At 33.3% G+C, this 18,083-nt stretch overlaps 1 protein-coding gene across 3 annotated transcripts in view; it reads right to left on the reverse strand.

The window, feature by feature from the left end:
* The window catches only part of LOC109179003 (receptor-like protein 12), a 66,323-nt gene extending 58,218 nt beyond the window's left edge, over nt 1-8,105 (reverse strand). For 2 of the 3 annotated variants that reach the window (XM_019328565.1, XM_019328564.1), the window contains exons 1-8: nt 7,693-8,105; nt 7,405-7,551; nt 5,872-5,955; nt 5,694-5,768; nt 4,169-4,309; nt 3,915-3,980; nt 2,339-2,479; nt 2,153-2,218 (exon numbers count right to left, since the gene is read on the reverse strand). In XM_019328565.1, the coding sequence (XP_019184110.1) occupies nt 2,153-2,218; nt 2,339-2,479; nt 3,915-3,980; nt 4,169-4,309; nt 5,694-5,768; nt 5,872-5,955; nt 7,405-7,551; nt 7,693-8,053 (1,081 nt within the window). In that variant the 5' untranslated portion in view covers nt 8,054-8,105. The remainder of the gene's footprint in view (nt 1-2,152; nt 2,219-2,338; nt 2,480-3,914; nt 3,981-4,168; nt 4,310-5,693; nt 5,769-5,871; nt 5,956-7,404; nt 7,552-7,692) is intronic. The other variant, XM_019328563.1, reaches the window with a different exon arrangement.
* Nucleotides 8,106-18,083: the final 9,978 nt, after the last annotated feature.

Here is an 18,083-nt window from a genome sequence, read left to right on the forward strand (position 1 = left end):
TGATCATCAGAGAGAGACATGACATTGTTTGAGGTGAAACCATGCTGGCATTCAGAAGGAATTTCAAGCTGTGGGTGGAGGCCACCGCCGTTATCACATCAGAAAACACAAAAATTTCCATTGATTTGGGATCCGAACCCCGAATTATTGAACAAACTAGGGCTTCGAAGGAAAGGAATTGGTGATTTTCGTATGGAATTTCGCAAGGAAAGGGATAAGAAACCAGTTAAAAGAGTAAAAAGAAGCTAACACATGAATTGACGCAATTGTCCTTGGATTTCACGGTTATCAGATGGAAAAGTTAATGGTGGACCAAAAGTGAAACATTTAAAATAAGAGTGGTTGCAATGTGGGAAGACAAATAATAATGGTAGCCGGAAAATGAAATTCACTCAGAACATAATTAAACTATTGCTGCAAAGTACTTTCAACACGAATAGCCAAGCCAAACAACAAAATCATCATCATCAACAACAACAAGTCAACAACAACAACAGCAACAACAAATAGACAATATGGTTAACTTGTTGATGTATGGTTAAGTATGTAAATTGAACAAATTGATATTAGGTTTTGTTGATGTATGGTTAAGTATGTAAATTGAACAAATTGATATTAGGTTTTGATAATGTTAACTTGTATTATTAATTAGTATCAAATTGTGAGATTTATTACTTTTATTACTTGTTTCATTATAAATATTAGATTCTACATATTTTGCTGTGGTTGTGGTGCGCGCAATAATTGAACAGGTTTTGGTTGTGGTTGTGAGAAATTGAGCAGGTTTTGGTTGTGGTTGTGGTTGTGAGTAATTTGAGCAGGTTTTTGGGTATAAATGGACAAATAAACTGTATATTACAAAAAAAAAAAAAAAAAAAAAAAAAAAAAAAAAAAACAACATCGGCTAATTAGTACTAGCCGACGTTGTACGTTGTATATATTTTTTTTAAAAAATAAATACAGTTTACAACGTCGGCTAATACCAATTAACCGACGTTGTATATTATTTTTTAAAAAAATAAAATACCTACAACGTCAGCTAATTGGTATTAGCCGACGTTGTATAGTATATATAAAAAAAAAAAAAAATACCTACAACGTCGGCTAATTGGTATTAGCCGACGTTGTATAGTATACAAAAAAAAAAAAATAACTACAACGTCGGCTAATTGTTATTAGCCAACGTTGTATACTATTTAAAAAAAAAATGTTACAATGTCGGCTAATACCAATTAGCCGACGTTGTAGGTATTTATTAATTAAATTAAAAAATATATATAACGTCGGCTATTTAAATAGCCGACATTATATATAATATATACAACGTCGCCCAGAACAACTTCGGAGCTTAGCCGACGTTAAAAGCCTGCTGTGTAGTAGTGTTTAACCAAGAAAACAGTTTCTTTTGTATTTGAAAATGCAAAGTTATTGGAGTGCACATAAAGAGATCCAACATATATACTGGTGAAAATCTGAAGATTAGACAAAAAAAAAAAAAAAAAAAAAAAAAAAAAAGAAAGAAAGAGCCAAATGACTAATATTATTTTTTCCAATTAAAAGCTACTAATGAGTTAGTTTTACTTTGTAAATAAGAACATTTGTATTTATTTATTTATTTTTATTTAGAAAACTATACTTGTGTTTTTTTTTTTTTTTTTTCCCTCTAGAAACAAGTCTTTTAGTGAGACTTCTTATTTATTAGGTCAATCCCGCACATATTCCATATTTGTTTTGTTTTATTATTAGCAATCATTTTTGTAATCATTCATATATGTAGGCTCGAACCTCATGGTGGGGACTTAGATTTTTTGTGCTAAAAATATTTAAGAAAGTATAGAATAAATACTATCTTGTAAAGAATCATGAGTATTTAAAAAAAAAAAAAAGTCATTCAATCGAAGACAAATTCAAAAATATCGTTAACTGGGGGCGAAAGCAAAATTAAACTGAACACACATATATATATAATGAGGTGGGGAGGGAGAAGTGGGGCAAGTACCGCCATTGCCTCCCTCTGGATCCACTTCTGATTCCGTAAACATGTTACTATACACTTATCATATACCAACTATTTGTACAATTGCATCATAAAATTCATAGACACATGCAGCTAAAAATTTTATTAATTGAATTGAAACTCATATAACCATACCTTTAGTGGTGACAAAGCTACTAATCCCATTCCCAGTTAAATCCAATTCTTCCAAAGCAGGTAGCTCTTAAAGTAATAAAAAAGAACAAAATAAAAGTGGGTGAAAAAAAAAAAAAAAAACTAAACAAAGAGAGAGAGAGAGAGGGGCTAGGGTAGAAATAGGAAATTGATATATTGAAAACTAACCATTTACTTGTATCGATCCATTTATGGCGTTATTGAAAGAGAGGTCTAAGAATCTGAGCGATGGATGATGTTTAAGACTTGAGAATATGCTATTATTAAAGCCACTATTTCCTAAATGAAGAATTTCCAAATTTGGTAGGCCTGTCAAATTAAACTATATCAAAAATAGCATCTATTTCCTCATATATAATAACTAGTATTTATATGGGCGATGCGTAAAATTATGCGCCAACATTGATGTTATAATAATGTTAAAATTCTTATTACATTAAAATAATTTAAAAGTAATAAATAAATAACACAAACTCTATAATCTATATAATATTAAAACAATTAATCATTAACTCTTTTTTTTTTTTTTTTGAAAACATTAATCATTAACTTAATTGTTGTGTTTATATTAAGAAGATTTAATTTTTTTTTATTACATATATATTTGATCTATATGTCTTTCTTATAAAGATATGTTTGTCTAGATAAATATGTAAATGATACTCCATATATATAGTAAAATATATTTAGTTTAAGAGTTAATTTCATTTTTTGTCCTAGATTTATATGTGACAGTCCACTTTTAGTTTTTTTTTTTTTTATCAGAACATCCCCTTTTGGTTTTAGTATTATTATGACATGACCAATTTTATGTTTATTTTTTTGAAAAAAAAAAATCATAATTAAAGAGCGAAATGTCCATGTATTTAACGAAATTTCAATGATTTTGATAGAGGACCAAAATTGGTCATCTCACAATAATACTTGGACCAAAAATGAATGTTCTAATAAAAAATGACTAAAAGTATATTGATACCTATAAATCTAGGACCAAAAATGGAATTAACTCTTTAGTTTAATATAGTACAGAGTATTTAGCTAAGTAAACTATTTTGGTAAGCTAAGTAAACTATTTTGGTAAGCACAATACTACAATTAGATAAATGTGTTTAGTATTTAATACTTAACTAACATAATCATGTCAAGAACCTTATGCTTAGATGTCATGTAGTGATTTTTCTCATGTGGAAAGTCACGAGATTGAACCTTAGTAGAGGTGTTGTTGACTCTGTTTTGATTGAAAAATAAAATTACAATAATTTTAACATGTGGTACAATTTGCCAAGCACCTTGTACTTAAATGGCATGATTTTCACATATGGAAAGTATAGATGAAGAATACAGACATAATTCAGTAGTAACATAACTTGCATTAGCTCATTATTAATTAAGATATACATACAGTTATACACAAGCAATTTACTTCTTTACTATCAAGTGCATTTAATTTATTTTCTTTACTATAAATTGTTCATATTTTATTATTTTTTAGATGAGTTAATTTCATTTTTTGTCCTAAATTTATATGTGACAGTCCAATTTTAATCATTTTTTATTAGAACATGCATTTTTAGTCCTAGTATTATTGTGAATGACTATTTTTTATCCTCTATCAACAAATACAAGAGCATTTTAATCTTCAATTATTAACTTTTTCAAAAAAAAATAAACATAAAAATATAATGAGTCAACCTATTTTGTATAGGACAAAAAATGTAATTAACTCAACCTCATATAACCATACCTTGATTGGTGACAATGTTGTCAACTCCGGTACCCATTAAATACAGCTCTATCAAGGCAGGTAGCTCTTAAAGCAATCACAAAAGAAGAAAATAAAAGTGAGTGAACAAGAAAGATGTAATATATATATATATATATATATATATATATATATATATATATATATATATATATATATATAGTGACAAATATTGAAAATAATGGGGAAATGTGATGATAGTAAAAGAGGGTATATAGGAATTGTAAATAATTGACCATTCATCTCCACTGATCCTTTTATGGCTTCATTGTCCGAGAGATCTAAAAACTTGAGTGGTGGGAATTGTTTAAGACTTGAGAATATGCTATTATCGAAGCGATTAGAATATGCCTTCAACATTTTCAAATTTAATAGCCCTGCCAAATGGAAGTACAAAAAAAAAAACCAACATCTAGTCATATATAATAATTTTTTTTTAGTGATAGACCAGAGTCTACATTGCAATGTAGACATCGATTCAAAATAACTTTCAGGTTATGTGTCTGCAGTTAACATATTTTGTACCTGCAGTCATGGTTGCAGTAGGCACTAGGCGCTAGTCGAGCGCCCGGGTAGTGCCTATGCGGGCGCCAAAAAAAATAAAAAAAATAATAATGACAGACTTGTAGTTTGACAATTTTAATGAGGCTGTTTTCAACATTCAATCAAATAACACATCCAAAATAAATGAAATAATGATAAATCAGTCATAACATCATAATAATATTAAAAACAATAATTACTGAAAGACGACATCGGACGAAATCGGTCAAAATTAGGCGAAATCGATCAAAATCGGACGAAATCGACCGAGTTGGCCAACTCGGCCGATTTTAATGGCCGACTACACTCAAAAACGGCACAGCATGGCGGCGCCTAGCGCCTAGGCCGAGTTTTACAACCATGCCTGCAGTTAACCATTTATGTGCCTGCAAATAAATTGAAGTCACATAACATGTTAATACAGACATATAAAATGGTAACTGCAAACACATAATATGTTAACTGCAGACTGTGTCTATTGTTAACATATTTTGTACTTGTAAATAACAGTTTATGTGTCTATAGTTATCATTATGTGTCTATAATTAACATATTTATGTACTTTTAATTTATTTACAAACACAAATAGTTAATTGTAAGTACAAAATATAACAACTATAAACACATAATTTTTAGACTAAGTTAGGGTTCACAATGCAAGATGGACCATGATCCATGATATAACAAACTAAAAGTTGATATTCATTTTCTCCAAACTCCTCGGCAAATTATGCTGTGCATCCGTATGCACCATGCATGGTGCATACGGATGCAAAAACGACGTCGTTTTATTAAAAACGCACGTCTCCCCTTAAAAAAAATCAGGTTCGATTCCCAGCAACAACATATGAACTAAAATTCCAGAATCGATGAACTATAATTCCATAATCGATGAACCAAAATTCCAGAATCTAATCTATGAACTAAAAATTCCAGAATGAATGAACTAAAATTCCAGAATCTATGAACTACAATTCCAGAATCGATGAACTACAATTTCAGAATCGATGAACTAGAATTCCAGAATAAATGAACTAAAATTTCATAATCTATGAACTAAAATTCCAGAACGAATGAACAACATAATGTTGTTGCTAGGAATCGAACCTGATTTTTTTTTTTTAAGAAGAGACGCGCGTTTTTAATAAAACGACGTCGTTTTTGCATCCGTATGCACCACCGATGCATAACATAACTACTCAAACTCCTCATATATACCTTGCATGGGCCCAAAGCTTTGGAATGTATTCTGTGATATGTCTAGCACCTTTAAATTGGTGAAATCATTTATACCTGTTCAAATAAAGTTGCCTAGATAAGTTGAATGTTTGTATTATACATTTCATAGCTATAAAATGAAATACTTTTCGAGAAATTGAATTTCAGATTAACGTACTACAAACTGATTCAAAATCACTTATTCCAATGCCATCAAGAGATAGGAATTCAAGTCTTTTCAAATTTGAAAGTCGTTCGTGACCTACATCAGAAGAAAATTTATTAAATAGTTTTCTTTATATATATATATATATATATATATATATATATATATATATATATATATATATATATATATATATATATAAAGCATAATATTATAATGCTCCGAGATATACTCTATAGGTTAATCAAATAAGAAAAATGTCATAAAAGAGTTATGCAATAATCACATACATGCAAACAAAAAAAAAAAAATCTAATAGAATAATGTTGTGACTATTTTTTAAAAGGAATGGAACAAGATTTTAAAGTTTGTGTGTGTGTGTGTGTATATATATATATATATATATATATATATATATATATATATATATATATATATATATATATATATATAGAGGGAGAGAGAGAGAGAGAGACATAGGGGTCGTTTACTTCATTTTTCTGTTTTTCCATTTTCAGTTTTCATTTCTCCATTTCTCCAGTTTTCCTTCTCCATTCTTCCAGTTTTCCATTTCTCCAATTTTCTAATTTTCATCTCCTATCCCTCTAGTTTTTTATTTCTCTAATTTTTTAATTTCATTAAATTAAATACAATCATTACATATAAACATTTGTACATTTCTACAACAGAGATAATAATGACAATAATGATGATGATGATGATGATGATGATGATATAATAATAATAATAATAGTAACAATAATAATAATAATAATAATAATAATAATAATAATAATAATAATAATAATAATAATAATAATAAAGCAATAAAAACTGAAGAGAAGAGCCAAACCATCGAGGAAGAGGAAGAGGAATAATAATAATAATAATAATAATAATAATAATAATAATAATAATAAAAGTAATAAAAAACTGAAGAGGCAGCGCCAACTAGGAATAATAATAATAATAATAATGATATAATAATAATAATGATATAATAATAATAATAATAATAATAATAATAATAATAATAATAATAATAATAATAATAATAATAATAATAATAATAATAACTACTGAAGTGGAGGAATTAAAAATGGAACCGAAGAGGAAGAATAAAAAAAAGAAGAGGAAAAGAAATTGATGAGGAATAAAAAATAAAGAGGAAATAAGAAACAAAGGAATGCACCCAAGCCAAGATTCGAACACTGGACTTCAGGGTTAATATACACTATTCACGTGCATTTTTTCCAATCCTCTAAATGGAGAACTCAAAATTTCCTTTCTCCAAAATCATATAGAAACGGAAGAATGGAGATAGAAAAGGCATTTGGAAGAAGAAATTTAGTAAACAACTTCTCCAATTTTTATTTTTTTCATTCTCAATTTCTCCATTTTTCTGGAAAATCCTCCATTTTTCCAAGTTAGTAAACGACCCCATAAAAATTTTATAAATATGCTACTTGATTTTAAAAAAAAAAAGGTGAGAAATTTGAAAAAAAGATGTATAATTGAAATTGAAATTGATCATATTATGATTACTTGATCGGCCTTCTAGATGATTATGGCCAAGATTGAGAGTTTTAATAGATGTGAGGTGACTGAGCCATGAAAGAACACTATGATTGAAATTGTTCCCCCACAAATTTAGAACCTCCAGGTTACTCAGTTCTGATAGTTTCTCAAACCCTGCATGTAGAACATCACAATTATATTATGTGTAATTAATCATATATAAATAAAATATTGTAGTTAATATTATTGATCATATCCTGTGCAATATTTTTTTTAAAGATGAGAAAAAATAAAAAATAATTAATCAAACGTAACCTTGATTTTGGACCCATCCAACCAAGCCATTGGATGCCAAGGAAAGAGCCCTAAGCATTTTAAAAGGAAGGAAAAGAGAGGCATTAAAATGCCAATCACTTTGGACTAGCTTCCAAGTCTCAGTGGATTCTAGAGAGATTTGTACCACATGCTTTGTGGTAGTGTTACACACCACGTTTGGCCATTCACAAGTAGATTTATCATCCTCCCTCCATAATGGAAGGGAATTTCCATTTGGATAATTTACGCTGGATTTGAGCTGCAAAAGTGCAAACCTTTCTTCATCCAAACAACCATTGCAAAACCACCAGTTTGGTAGAACTAGTATGATGATGAGGGAGCTAATCCAAAACTTTACCATTTTGATGACACTACAAGATCAGAGTAGTCAATAGTGTATGTTGTGTGTTGAGATGTGTCCGATATGATGGTGGCCTTTAAACTTTAAAAGAAGGGGGAAAACGCGTGTTTTTCCATTGTTCATTAATTAATTGTCAAGTGGAAGACCATGACTTGGAAAACTCATATGCTGCATGTGTGAAATTTGTACTAGGTCAAACATACACTATATATGCCATTCATCTAATAAATTTTAGGAAAATATTTGGTGTACTCTCATTTTATACTCCCAACTTATACTTCCTTTCACATGCTTTATATGTAAACACTTTTTGAGGATCCACGTAATGAAAATAACCAATCCTGATTTCCACCTCAGGGACTATAAATGAGGGAGTAGAATTTGGGAGTCTATGTAGTAGAACTTTAAATTTTAACTCATGTCATTAAACCTTGAATTCACGCACATAACCGCTTTTTAAAATTTAATTAAGGTGCGTGTTTTTTTTTTAAGTGCGTGGTTTTTCTACTATGTGCTTAAGGTGCGCCGTCAGTTGTTGAAACTTAAGTGCGTCGGTCTAAAACTTTAGGTGTGTGATTTTCCTTCTTAAGAAGCGTGGTTTGTGTGCTTAAGATGCGTCAGTTGTTGAAATTTAAGGTGCGTCGGCCTAAAGCTTTAGGTGCGTTGTTTTCCTTCTTAAGGTGCATCTGTTTAAAGCTTTAATTAGGTGTTTTATTTTCCTCCTTAAGGTGCTTTGTTTTCCTTCTTAAGATGCATTGTTTTCCTTCTTAAGGTCTCATTTTGACAGTTTTTTTTTCACTCAACAGTACATTGGTGTTTTTTCAGTTTTGGTTCCAAAGTTCAAAATGACCTGATCCAAGTTTTGGTTTTTTCAATTATCTAATTGAAAAGGAAAAAAAATATTATAGCAATATAATAACCCATAGTAGAATTGTTATCTTTGGAGTAAACCTGAAGAAGATGGATGCATTAATTGAGGATGCACAGTTTTTTTTTTTTTTTTTAATTTCATTAATTTGAGTCATTGATCTAGATTTGATCAACGGTTCAGATTTAACCTCATCTTTCACCTGAGAGCATCTTCGCACCAGAACTCATCCTTATGTGTGTGTGTAGCCCATTAATTTATGTTTTTATTTTCTCTCAGTCAATCGTTATATGGTGGGCCATGACTCACACATATGTGTGGATTGGTGATACACCACATATATGTATATTATTAAATGAATTTGTATGTAGTAGAATTAAAATGATACTTTAGTATTGTTATAATGAACCTATAGTGTGTATAAAATGAAACTGATTAGCAGCGCTCATATATATATATATATATATATATGTGTGTGTGTGTGTGTGTGTGTGTGTGTGTGTGTGTCTTAGGAAAATAATATATGTGGCTCAAATTTATTGTAGAAGACCCACTCAACATGTAATGCATTTGTTGTTGCCGTAACTTTCTTCCTACGTAGCATGTCTGTACATGTTCTTCTACTTCGTGCCACTTAATTCTCTTCTTTTTGATTAGTATAAATAGCTTGTTTAGCTTTGTAATTAATGCATCAATTTGCATTCATTCATTAGCAATTTATTTTGCTTTCTTTTCTCCTCACGTAGAGTAGTACATATACATATATATATATATATATATATATATATATATATATATATATATATATATATATATATATATATATATATTTGCTTTGTATTCTCTATTTAGAGAGTAATATATATATTTTATAATCTCCCAAATTAGCTATTGTCTTATTCTGTTATTTACATATTTTCCCTATTATTTAACTTCTATAATTCTCAATTTTTTATTCTTCGCTTCCGCATTATTCCGCTTTATTCCTAACAAGTGGTATCAGAGCGGTTTAATTGAGAGTTATTTTCAAAGATGTCGACTGTTACTAAGTTCGATATCGAGAAGTTCGACGGGAAAATTAGCTTTTCTATCTGGAAGGTTCAAATGGAAGCCGTTCTAACCCAGAACGGTTTGAAGAAAGCGCTAGCTGGAAAGAAGAAGAAACCGGCTACAATGACAGATGAAACTTGGGAAGATTTGGATGACAATGCATGTTCAATCGTTCTTTTGTGCCTGTCTAAAGAGGTTCTACGTGAGGTAGTAAGTGAGACGACTACGTCAGATTTATGGTCCTTACATGGTCAAAACTCTGGCGAACACGCTACGCCTGAAGGAGCGTCTGTACACAATCCGTATGACGGAAGGTACTTCTATTAAATCTCACTTGGATGAATTCAATTTTATTTTATTGGACTTGGAGAATATCGATGTCATAATTGAAGATGAAGATCGTGCTGTTTTATTGCTTGTCTCTCTCCCTAATCATACAAGCATTTCAAAGAAATTATGCTATATGGTAATAGTAGTGATACCCTTACTTTCGACAATGTTAAGTCAAACCTATTGTCCAAAGAAAATTTTGACTTTGAAATTAAGTCTGAGGACAAAGGTGAAGGCTTGACTGTAAGGGGTGTAACACCCCGTGTTACGGTCTCTAACCCAAACTAATTATTTAATTGCTTACCATTAAAAGATAATTGAATTCCCTTAATTAATTGAGAAGGGTCCACCATGGATCATGGACCCTTATCCCTAAACCAAACCCTTAGTCCTATAAGGAATAGAATAAGCGAATCCCTATCTTTCAGACCTTAGTTAGGACTCTTAAATATATATAAGGACATAGGAGGCACCTAGAAATCACACCACAATAGATTCCACCACACAAGAATTCTCAAGAATTCCCCTATCACCAAACATAGGAGAAATCACGAAGAGGAGATCTTAGAGAAAGAACCTTAGTAGCCAAGGATTCTAATTAAGGCTGAGAGGTAACCCATGTCTCAACAAAACCTATTTTCCTTGCTATAATCTCCTTCATTGGCTCCTTTGATATGTGATTCTGTGTTTGCGTCTTGATAAGGCTTTTCCTGAGATTGATATGATGATTATGAGATAATCTTGATGTTTAAGAGATGATCTTGATGTTTATGTGTTGATCTTGATGCTTATGTGATAATCTTGATGTTCTTGTTTCTAAGATAAACTATATAAATGATCTTGTGTTTTAATTGACTAGAGCCCTAGGGTTAAAACGTGGATTTCGTATTGTGTTATTCTTGGTATGTTTGGGTGGGATTTTGTATGTTCGGGTGTTGAGTCTTGACATGTTTAGGAGTTGTGTTAAGATGTATTTGATGTGATCCTTGATTTTAATCCATTACTTGATTACGTGGTGTCGTTGTTGTGTTTAAATGTGTCTAGACATGATTTCGGGTTCCACGAGGGATCCCAGGACCGAGTTATTACATAGGAGCCAGTGGGGGTAGGTGGGGGCAGGGGTACCCGCCACCTACCCGCTTCCCAAACACCGCCTGGCAGCGGGCAGCCGGCGGGCAGGCGACTACCCGCCAGGCACCCGCTACCTCGTGACTCGCCACCGGCGGGTGGCCCTCCACCCGCCGGCCACCCGCTGGAATTTCGGTGTGGATTGTGGTGTTTTTCCCCGTTTAATGTTTCCCCGTGTCCCATTGTGTCCTGTTGTACCCCGTTTGTCGTATGTGAGTCTAGTTTGATGTATCGGGTTCAATTCTTAGGATAAAAGGGTCTTGTATATTGCATGCTAGTCGAATTGGTACCCCGTTGGCCTAGGAGGAAGGTACATGACTCCTTAGGCGTGTCTCTAGTAGTTTAATGTGGTTGACCACGCATAAGTAATATTAGGATAAGTGTTCCCCAATGATTCCCCCCTCCTTATGTGTTAATGTGGGTTGCATGTGCTAGGCTATGTGTTATTCGTGCATGATACCCCAATTGGTTGCGGTAAATTGGCTATACAGGCAGTTGGATGAGTTGAGAACCATCGGCTGTTAACCCGACCGGTTGCGATCGGTCGACTATACAGGCAGTTGGATGGGTTGAGAACCATCGGCTGTTATATATATATATATATATATATATATATATATATATATATATATATATATATATATATATATATATATATATATATATAGCGTTGCGGTCCATGATCTGGTTGCGATCAAACGTTATAAATGAGCTGCGGTTCACCAATTGGTTGCGATAAATCTCCTTGTGCTGCGGTACTAGCAAGGTGCTTCACGGTCGTATCAGAGCTATATGCGCTGACCCTCATGTATTGGCATGCGATTGGTCATGCGACATCACCAAATGTGTTTACGTGTTTTAATACTATTATGATTGATATGAAATAGTCTTGTGACCTTAGGGTGCATGCTAGTATCTTTATATGTGTGATTAATTCTGTTGAATGTGCCTACCCTTGCTTGATTGAGTCTATTCTCGGTTTTAATTAGAGTTTCATAAGTATATATATATTCCGGCTTCAAAATGGTTTTCCATATATATATATATATATATATATATATATATATATATATATATATATATATATATATATATATATATATATATATATATATATATATAGGGAGGGCTTCAAGTGAGAACTCATGTTTAGGTAGGAACATAAGAACTAATCTAAGCCTTTGAATTCCATCCAATCAATGGTTTTTATTAATTAATTAGTAATAAGGAGACCATTAGTATAAGTAATTTCAAGGGATACTAGGGTAATTTTCAGCACCCAATAATTAATAATTAATATTGTATTTGAAATTATCCCAAGAATATAGGAGAAGTAGATGATTCAGGACTCTATTCTTTTTCCTATTCCGCGAACGACACCACTGCGACAGGGACCTCTCCAACCAACGCATGTGAATCTCTACCAAACGTGTGCATCCTGAAGCAGCCAACGACGTGGACAAATTGATTTTCCCCGGTCGGAATAATGGCAACAGAATACCATGACAATAAGTTCCATATTTGAATACGTATCCATGGGTGTGTTCATAATTTAAATTCATAGAGTGTGTAATCATGCACTAATAGGCCAGTTTAAATCCCATAACAATGTGTGGAATCGCATGCGGCAACAGTAATGTTCATGCCCTCCCCAACTGTGTTCGGCCTACTAAACGGCACCCCCTACAATGCTGAAGTGCACACACTAGCCTCGGCATATGTGATTGTGTGCACCCACGTTTACGGGGCAGTGCACATACGGCACAAACAACACAATCTAAGTGCACACCCCAATGTTAACCGTATTTTCATACACACACTAATTCTGCATATAATGGCACACAGTGTGCCACCAAAGTGCACAAGCCCTCCTGCCACATCCACCTAGTTCATATGGGGTAATGAGTGTACCGCACAAGCCACAGGACCCTGTGTACATTCACACATCCCCTTCTCTGTAGTCGTGAATTTCGTGTGTGCACTTATGGGGTAATGAATGTGCCATAATGGCCAAGGAAGCCTTGAGCTCTTGCACCTCGATTGGTCCTAATGTTTTTAGAGCTTAAAACTCTTCTTTGGTGGTTATTTGAGAACTTCAAAACTCTCCTTTTGGTATCCATTTCTCCTATACGCTACTATGGGCATTTTGAAAATATGAGAAGTTTGGTTAATTGATTACGAAATGTTTTTCTCATGTGGTGTGCACTTTCATGAAAATGGTTGTGCCATAACGGTTGGAAAGACGAAACTAAAGTTGGTGTGCCCCTAAGTTATACTGTGTGTGCCAAAATGTACAGTGGTACTGACAGATTGTAGCCTCAAAAACTAGGATGAGGTGATGCACTATGGTGTGCACTTGAGTTTCCTTATGTGTGCCATACTGGCCGTGTTGAGTTTCTGGACGAAAAGGCATACAAGAAATTGGTGTGCATCTGCGTTAAACCATATGTGCCATAATGTGTAATATCAATTGGACCATGTTCTCGCGTGCACTTATGTTGATCTCGGTGAGCCATAATGTGTAAAATTATTCTAGTCTTGTACTGGCATGCACTTATGTTGTTCGTTGAGTGCCATACTGCCATTATATATTAAGATTGTAATAGATTGAATACACGTAAACCATGATGATTTTATACACTTCTTTGTTCACTTGCAAAAGAATGATGTAGTCATAACGTAGAATATGAGCGTGCCATAACATACAGAAAGGGCAACACTTATGTGGATCTCTGTGCGCCATAATGTGTAGAACTAATTTGACCTTGAACTGGCGTGCACTTCTGTTGATCTATATATGCTATTATGTGCACAAATTCAAATAGATCGAATACATGCAAACCATGCATGATGATGTTTTACACTTCTGTGTGCACTTGGATCAAGATGACGGTGCCATAACATAGAACATGAGAGTGCCATAACGTACGCAAGGAGCGTTTGGATGAACAAATGAAAAACAAATTAAAAGTGTAATCAACCAAGGATTAGCTATCAAATATCATAATCAGAATACATAAATTTACCCAAGTGAACTAAAGTAAAGTACTGATCAACTAGCTCCAAATGAGCACACGTAGCTACGAATGATCTTGAAATGAGCACATGTAGCCAACATTGATAATCCGTCTCATAGTATTCAATTGCGCTACGGATGTTCTTGGCTAAGTCATGCTAGAGGCCTCCTACGCCGAGCATAACCACCATCCATAGCTTGCTTCCCTGATTGCCCACCAACCTCAACATGAGGTTGCTCCCCTGAACAATACATTACAACAATAACTCAAAATAAGCAAACAAAGCCTAAACCAGGCTGATGTGACAAACTAGGGTGTGCACATAGGTTAGTCTATGTGTGCCATAACGTGCATAATTAATTTGTGTATGAAAAATGAAAACACTGTTATCAGATTCAAATACAGGAAAATATCAAGCATCAAAATTAATAATCTCTCTAAGGAATTATGTCGAACACATTATGGGTATTTGAAACATAGCATACCCCCTTCCCAAATCTGATGCTTTAATTCACCAAAGCCTATATTAAGAAAATTAATAGTCACCCACTACTTGTAAAAACACCAACAGCCGCCATAGATTCCGGCCACAAACAAGACCAAAACCCCTACACAACTATCCATTAACAAAACCGAATAGCACAATGAAATTCAAACCACAACAAAAAAAAAAAAAAAAAAAGCAAATAACCCTAAGAAGCAAAAATCGAAAGGGAAACATATGAAAAAAAAACAAGAAAAAAAAATCTGCCATTACCGCCGGCCACAAGCAACATCGACACCATACACATCTACACACCCACAACCGAATAGCGCATGGAATGCATTAAAATGCAAAGGAAAACTTTAAAAAAAAAAAAAAAAAAAAAAAAAAAAACCAACCTCAAACGGACGCCCTTGTGGCCAAACAAGAGCGTTTGGAATTCCGGCCATCTACCTGAGTACAGAAGCAATGAAACGATCGAGAGGATAGCGGGAATGGTCCGCAGCAGTCGAGCAATCCAAGGAGTCCGAATGAATTTGAAACTAGCGACTATCTGAGAGAGAAGACCGAGAATAACGCTGAAACACCACACGCCTTGTTAAAAACCTAAACTACCCCTAATTACCTTTAATAAAATTGTTCCGCGTAAAATAACATTAAATAACTTATTAAGACTACTAAAAATATGGACCATTGATTAATCAAAGATAAAAGGCTAAGATTAGTTCCTAAGTTCTCACCTAAAGATGGGTTCTTATATGATTCTAATTCTATATATATATATATATATATATATATATATATATATATATATATATATATATATATATATATATGTATGTATGTATGTATGCATGTATGTATATACACGCATGTATGTATGTATGCATGTATGTATATGCATGCATGTATATATATATATATATATATATATATATATATATATATATATATGTATGTATGTATGTATGTATGTATGTATGTATGTATGTATGTATGTATGTATGTATGCATGTATGTATAACATTCTTTTATATTAACAATGAGATGTGTAATTTGTAATTTTTTCTATTCTAATTATTTAACCATATTAATTATGTTTCATATTATATTATGAATAATTTTATAAAGTTGTGATGTGTTTTATTTTTCGCCCATATCCAACAATATTTATGGCTATATACTTTTACATGTTTTATTTTTTTCAAACTATCTCTTTTGTTTTAATGTTTGGCCCATACTGAAAAAAAATTTCTAGCTCTGATCTTCCCCTGGGCCTGGGGAAGGATGAGTTAGGCAACTGCATTCGTAAATTCAAGCGACTGGGCTTAATACTGGCTTCTTCTACAGATTATTCAATAAGATACATCCCATCCCTTGTGGTATTATTACTCTACTCTTAAACGAATGTTGGATCACATGCACATAAATAATGAATATTAATTTCTCTATAAACTTTTCAACAATTTTTTAACCAAATATGTAGCATTGTGTTGTGTTGTTAGTCATTATTTTATGCATGATTAAATGAAAACAGGTCAACATAGCTGAGCGGGACAACACTGAATTTAACCATGCATATTGGCAATTATTATTAGAGGAAGAAGGGCAAAAGGGTATTTTGTAATCATCCTAAATCCATTGTAACTGCCATCTAAGTATATAAAGATGGCAGTTTCCTTTCTGTTGAAGTTAAGTTCATTTTTCCAACCAACACACGTAATGCAGTGACACAACTCTCTTCCTTTTATCTTTTACGCTTCTCGTATTATCAGAGCCACGGTATGGCTCCTATGTCGTCGCCGTCTGCGGCGCCGACGAGGTCAATCAAGGAGGACATATTGAAATGCCGGTTAACCAATCGCCTATCAGCCAATCGGTGACTCCACCAGCTCCAAAAATGATTCCGCAGCGGAATCTGCGCCTTCACAAAGCTAGAGAAACTACAATACAGAGGATCTGGAAAATCCTCTCCACTTCAGTTCAAACGACAATCCGAGCCTCATTCTTGTGAGTCCTTCGCTGATTGGTAGCTCCAATTACAAATAGTTGTGCATTTCCATGAAAATAGCCTTGGAAGTGAAGAATAAGTGGTGTATAGTTAATGGTAGCCTCACTGCGCCGAACAGAGAAAGCAATCAATACTCAATTTGGAGACGATGCAACCTCATGGTGTGTTTATGGATCTTCAAGTCAGTGCATTCCTCAATCGCGCGCACAAAGTATCATGCATTTGGATAAAACCAGTGATGTATGGGATGATATCATAAGAAGGTTCGCACAATGCCACGCTTAGAGGATCTCAGCCCTATAAAATGATACTACAACTTGAAACAACGTAACCGGCCTGCCAGTGAGTGATCACTACACAAAATGTAGAGTAATGTGGGAAGAAATGAATACTTTAAGGCCGTTGCCAGTATGTAAATGCATTCCCAGGTGCTCATGCGATCTTGTCAACAAGATTAGAGAGGAGCGTCACCTTTGCCGGAGGTTTACATAGTCTATGTTATGGCAGAGAAAGTGACAGATCAACATGGCCAATCTGACGCAAGTAATCTTGAGATCAATCACGCCAATGTGTTGGAAAATAGTCGCAACGTCAACGCGCGATCTGGAAGCCGAAGTATTTTTCTCAGCTCTGATTTCTGGCAGAAGTATTTTTCTCAGCTCTCATTTCTGGTAGAAGTATTTTCTCAGCTCTGATTTCTGGCGGAAGTATTTTTCTCAACTCTGATTTCTGGCAGAGTATTTTTCTCAGCTCTGATTTCTGGCAGAAGTATTTACTCAGCTCTGATTTTTGACAGAAGTATTTTCTCAGCTCTGATTTCTTACAGAAGTATTTTCTCAGCTCTGATTTCTTACAGAAGTATTTTCTCAGCTCTAATTTCTTACAAAAGTATTTTCTCAGCTCTGATCAATATGCTTGGCTTCCAACTTTCAGTATGTCATTGTTTAACATATTAAACTTCAACAATTAATCAGGTATTGATGATTTGATGGTATAATATGAAAAGGACTAATTGATTTGTTGGAGGTTGCTTAGGGATTTCTGTTTACAGTTTTTTGAATGGTGTGTCGTCCTTTCACTCATTGCAGTCTTTCTTCCAAGATCGCAATGTTCCAGGGAAATGCAATATCTGCAAAGCACTA

This window comes from Ipomoea nil, unplaced genomic scaffold, assembly GCF_001879475.1.
Source record: "Ipomoea nil cultivar Tokyo-kokei standard unplaced genomic scaffold, Asagao_1.1 scaffold0875, whole genome shotgun sequence".
In the NCBI taxonomy this organism is placed as follows: Eukaryota; Viridiplantae; Streptophyta; class Magnoliopsida; order Solanales; family Convolvulaceae; genus Ipomoea; species Ipomoea nil.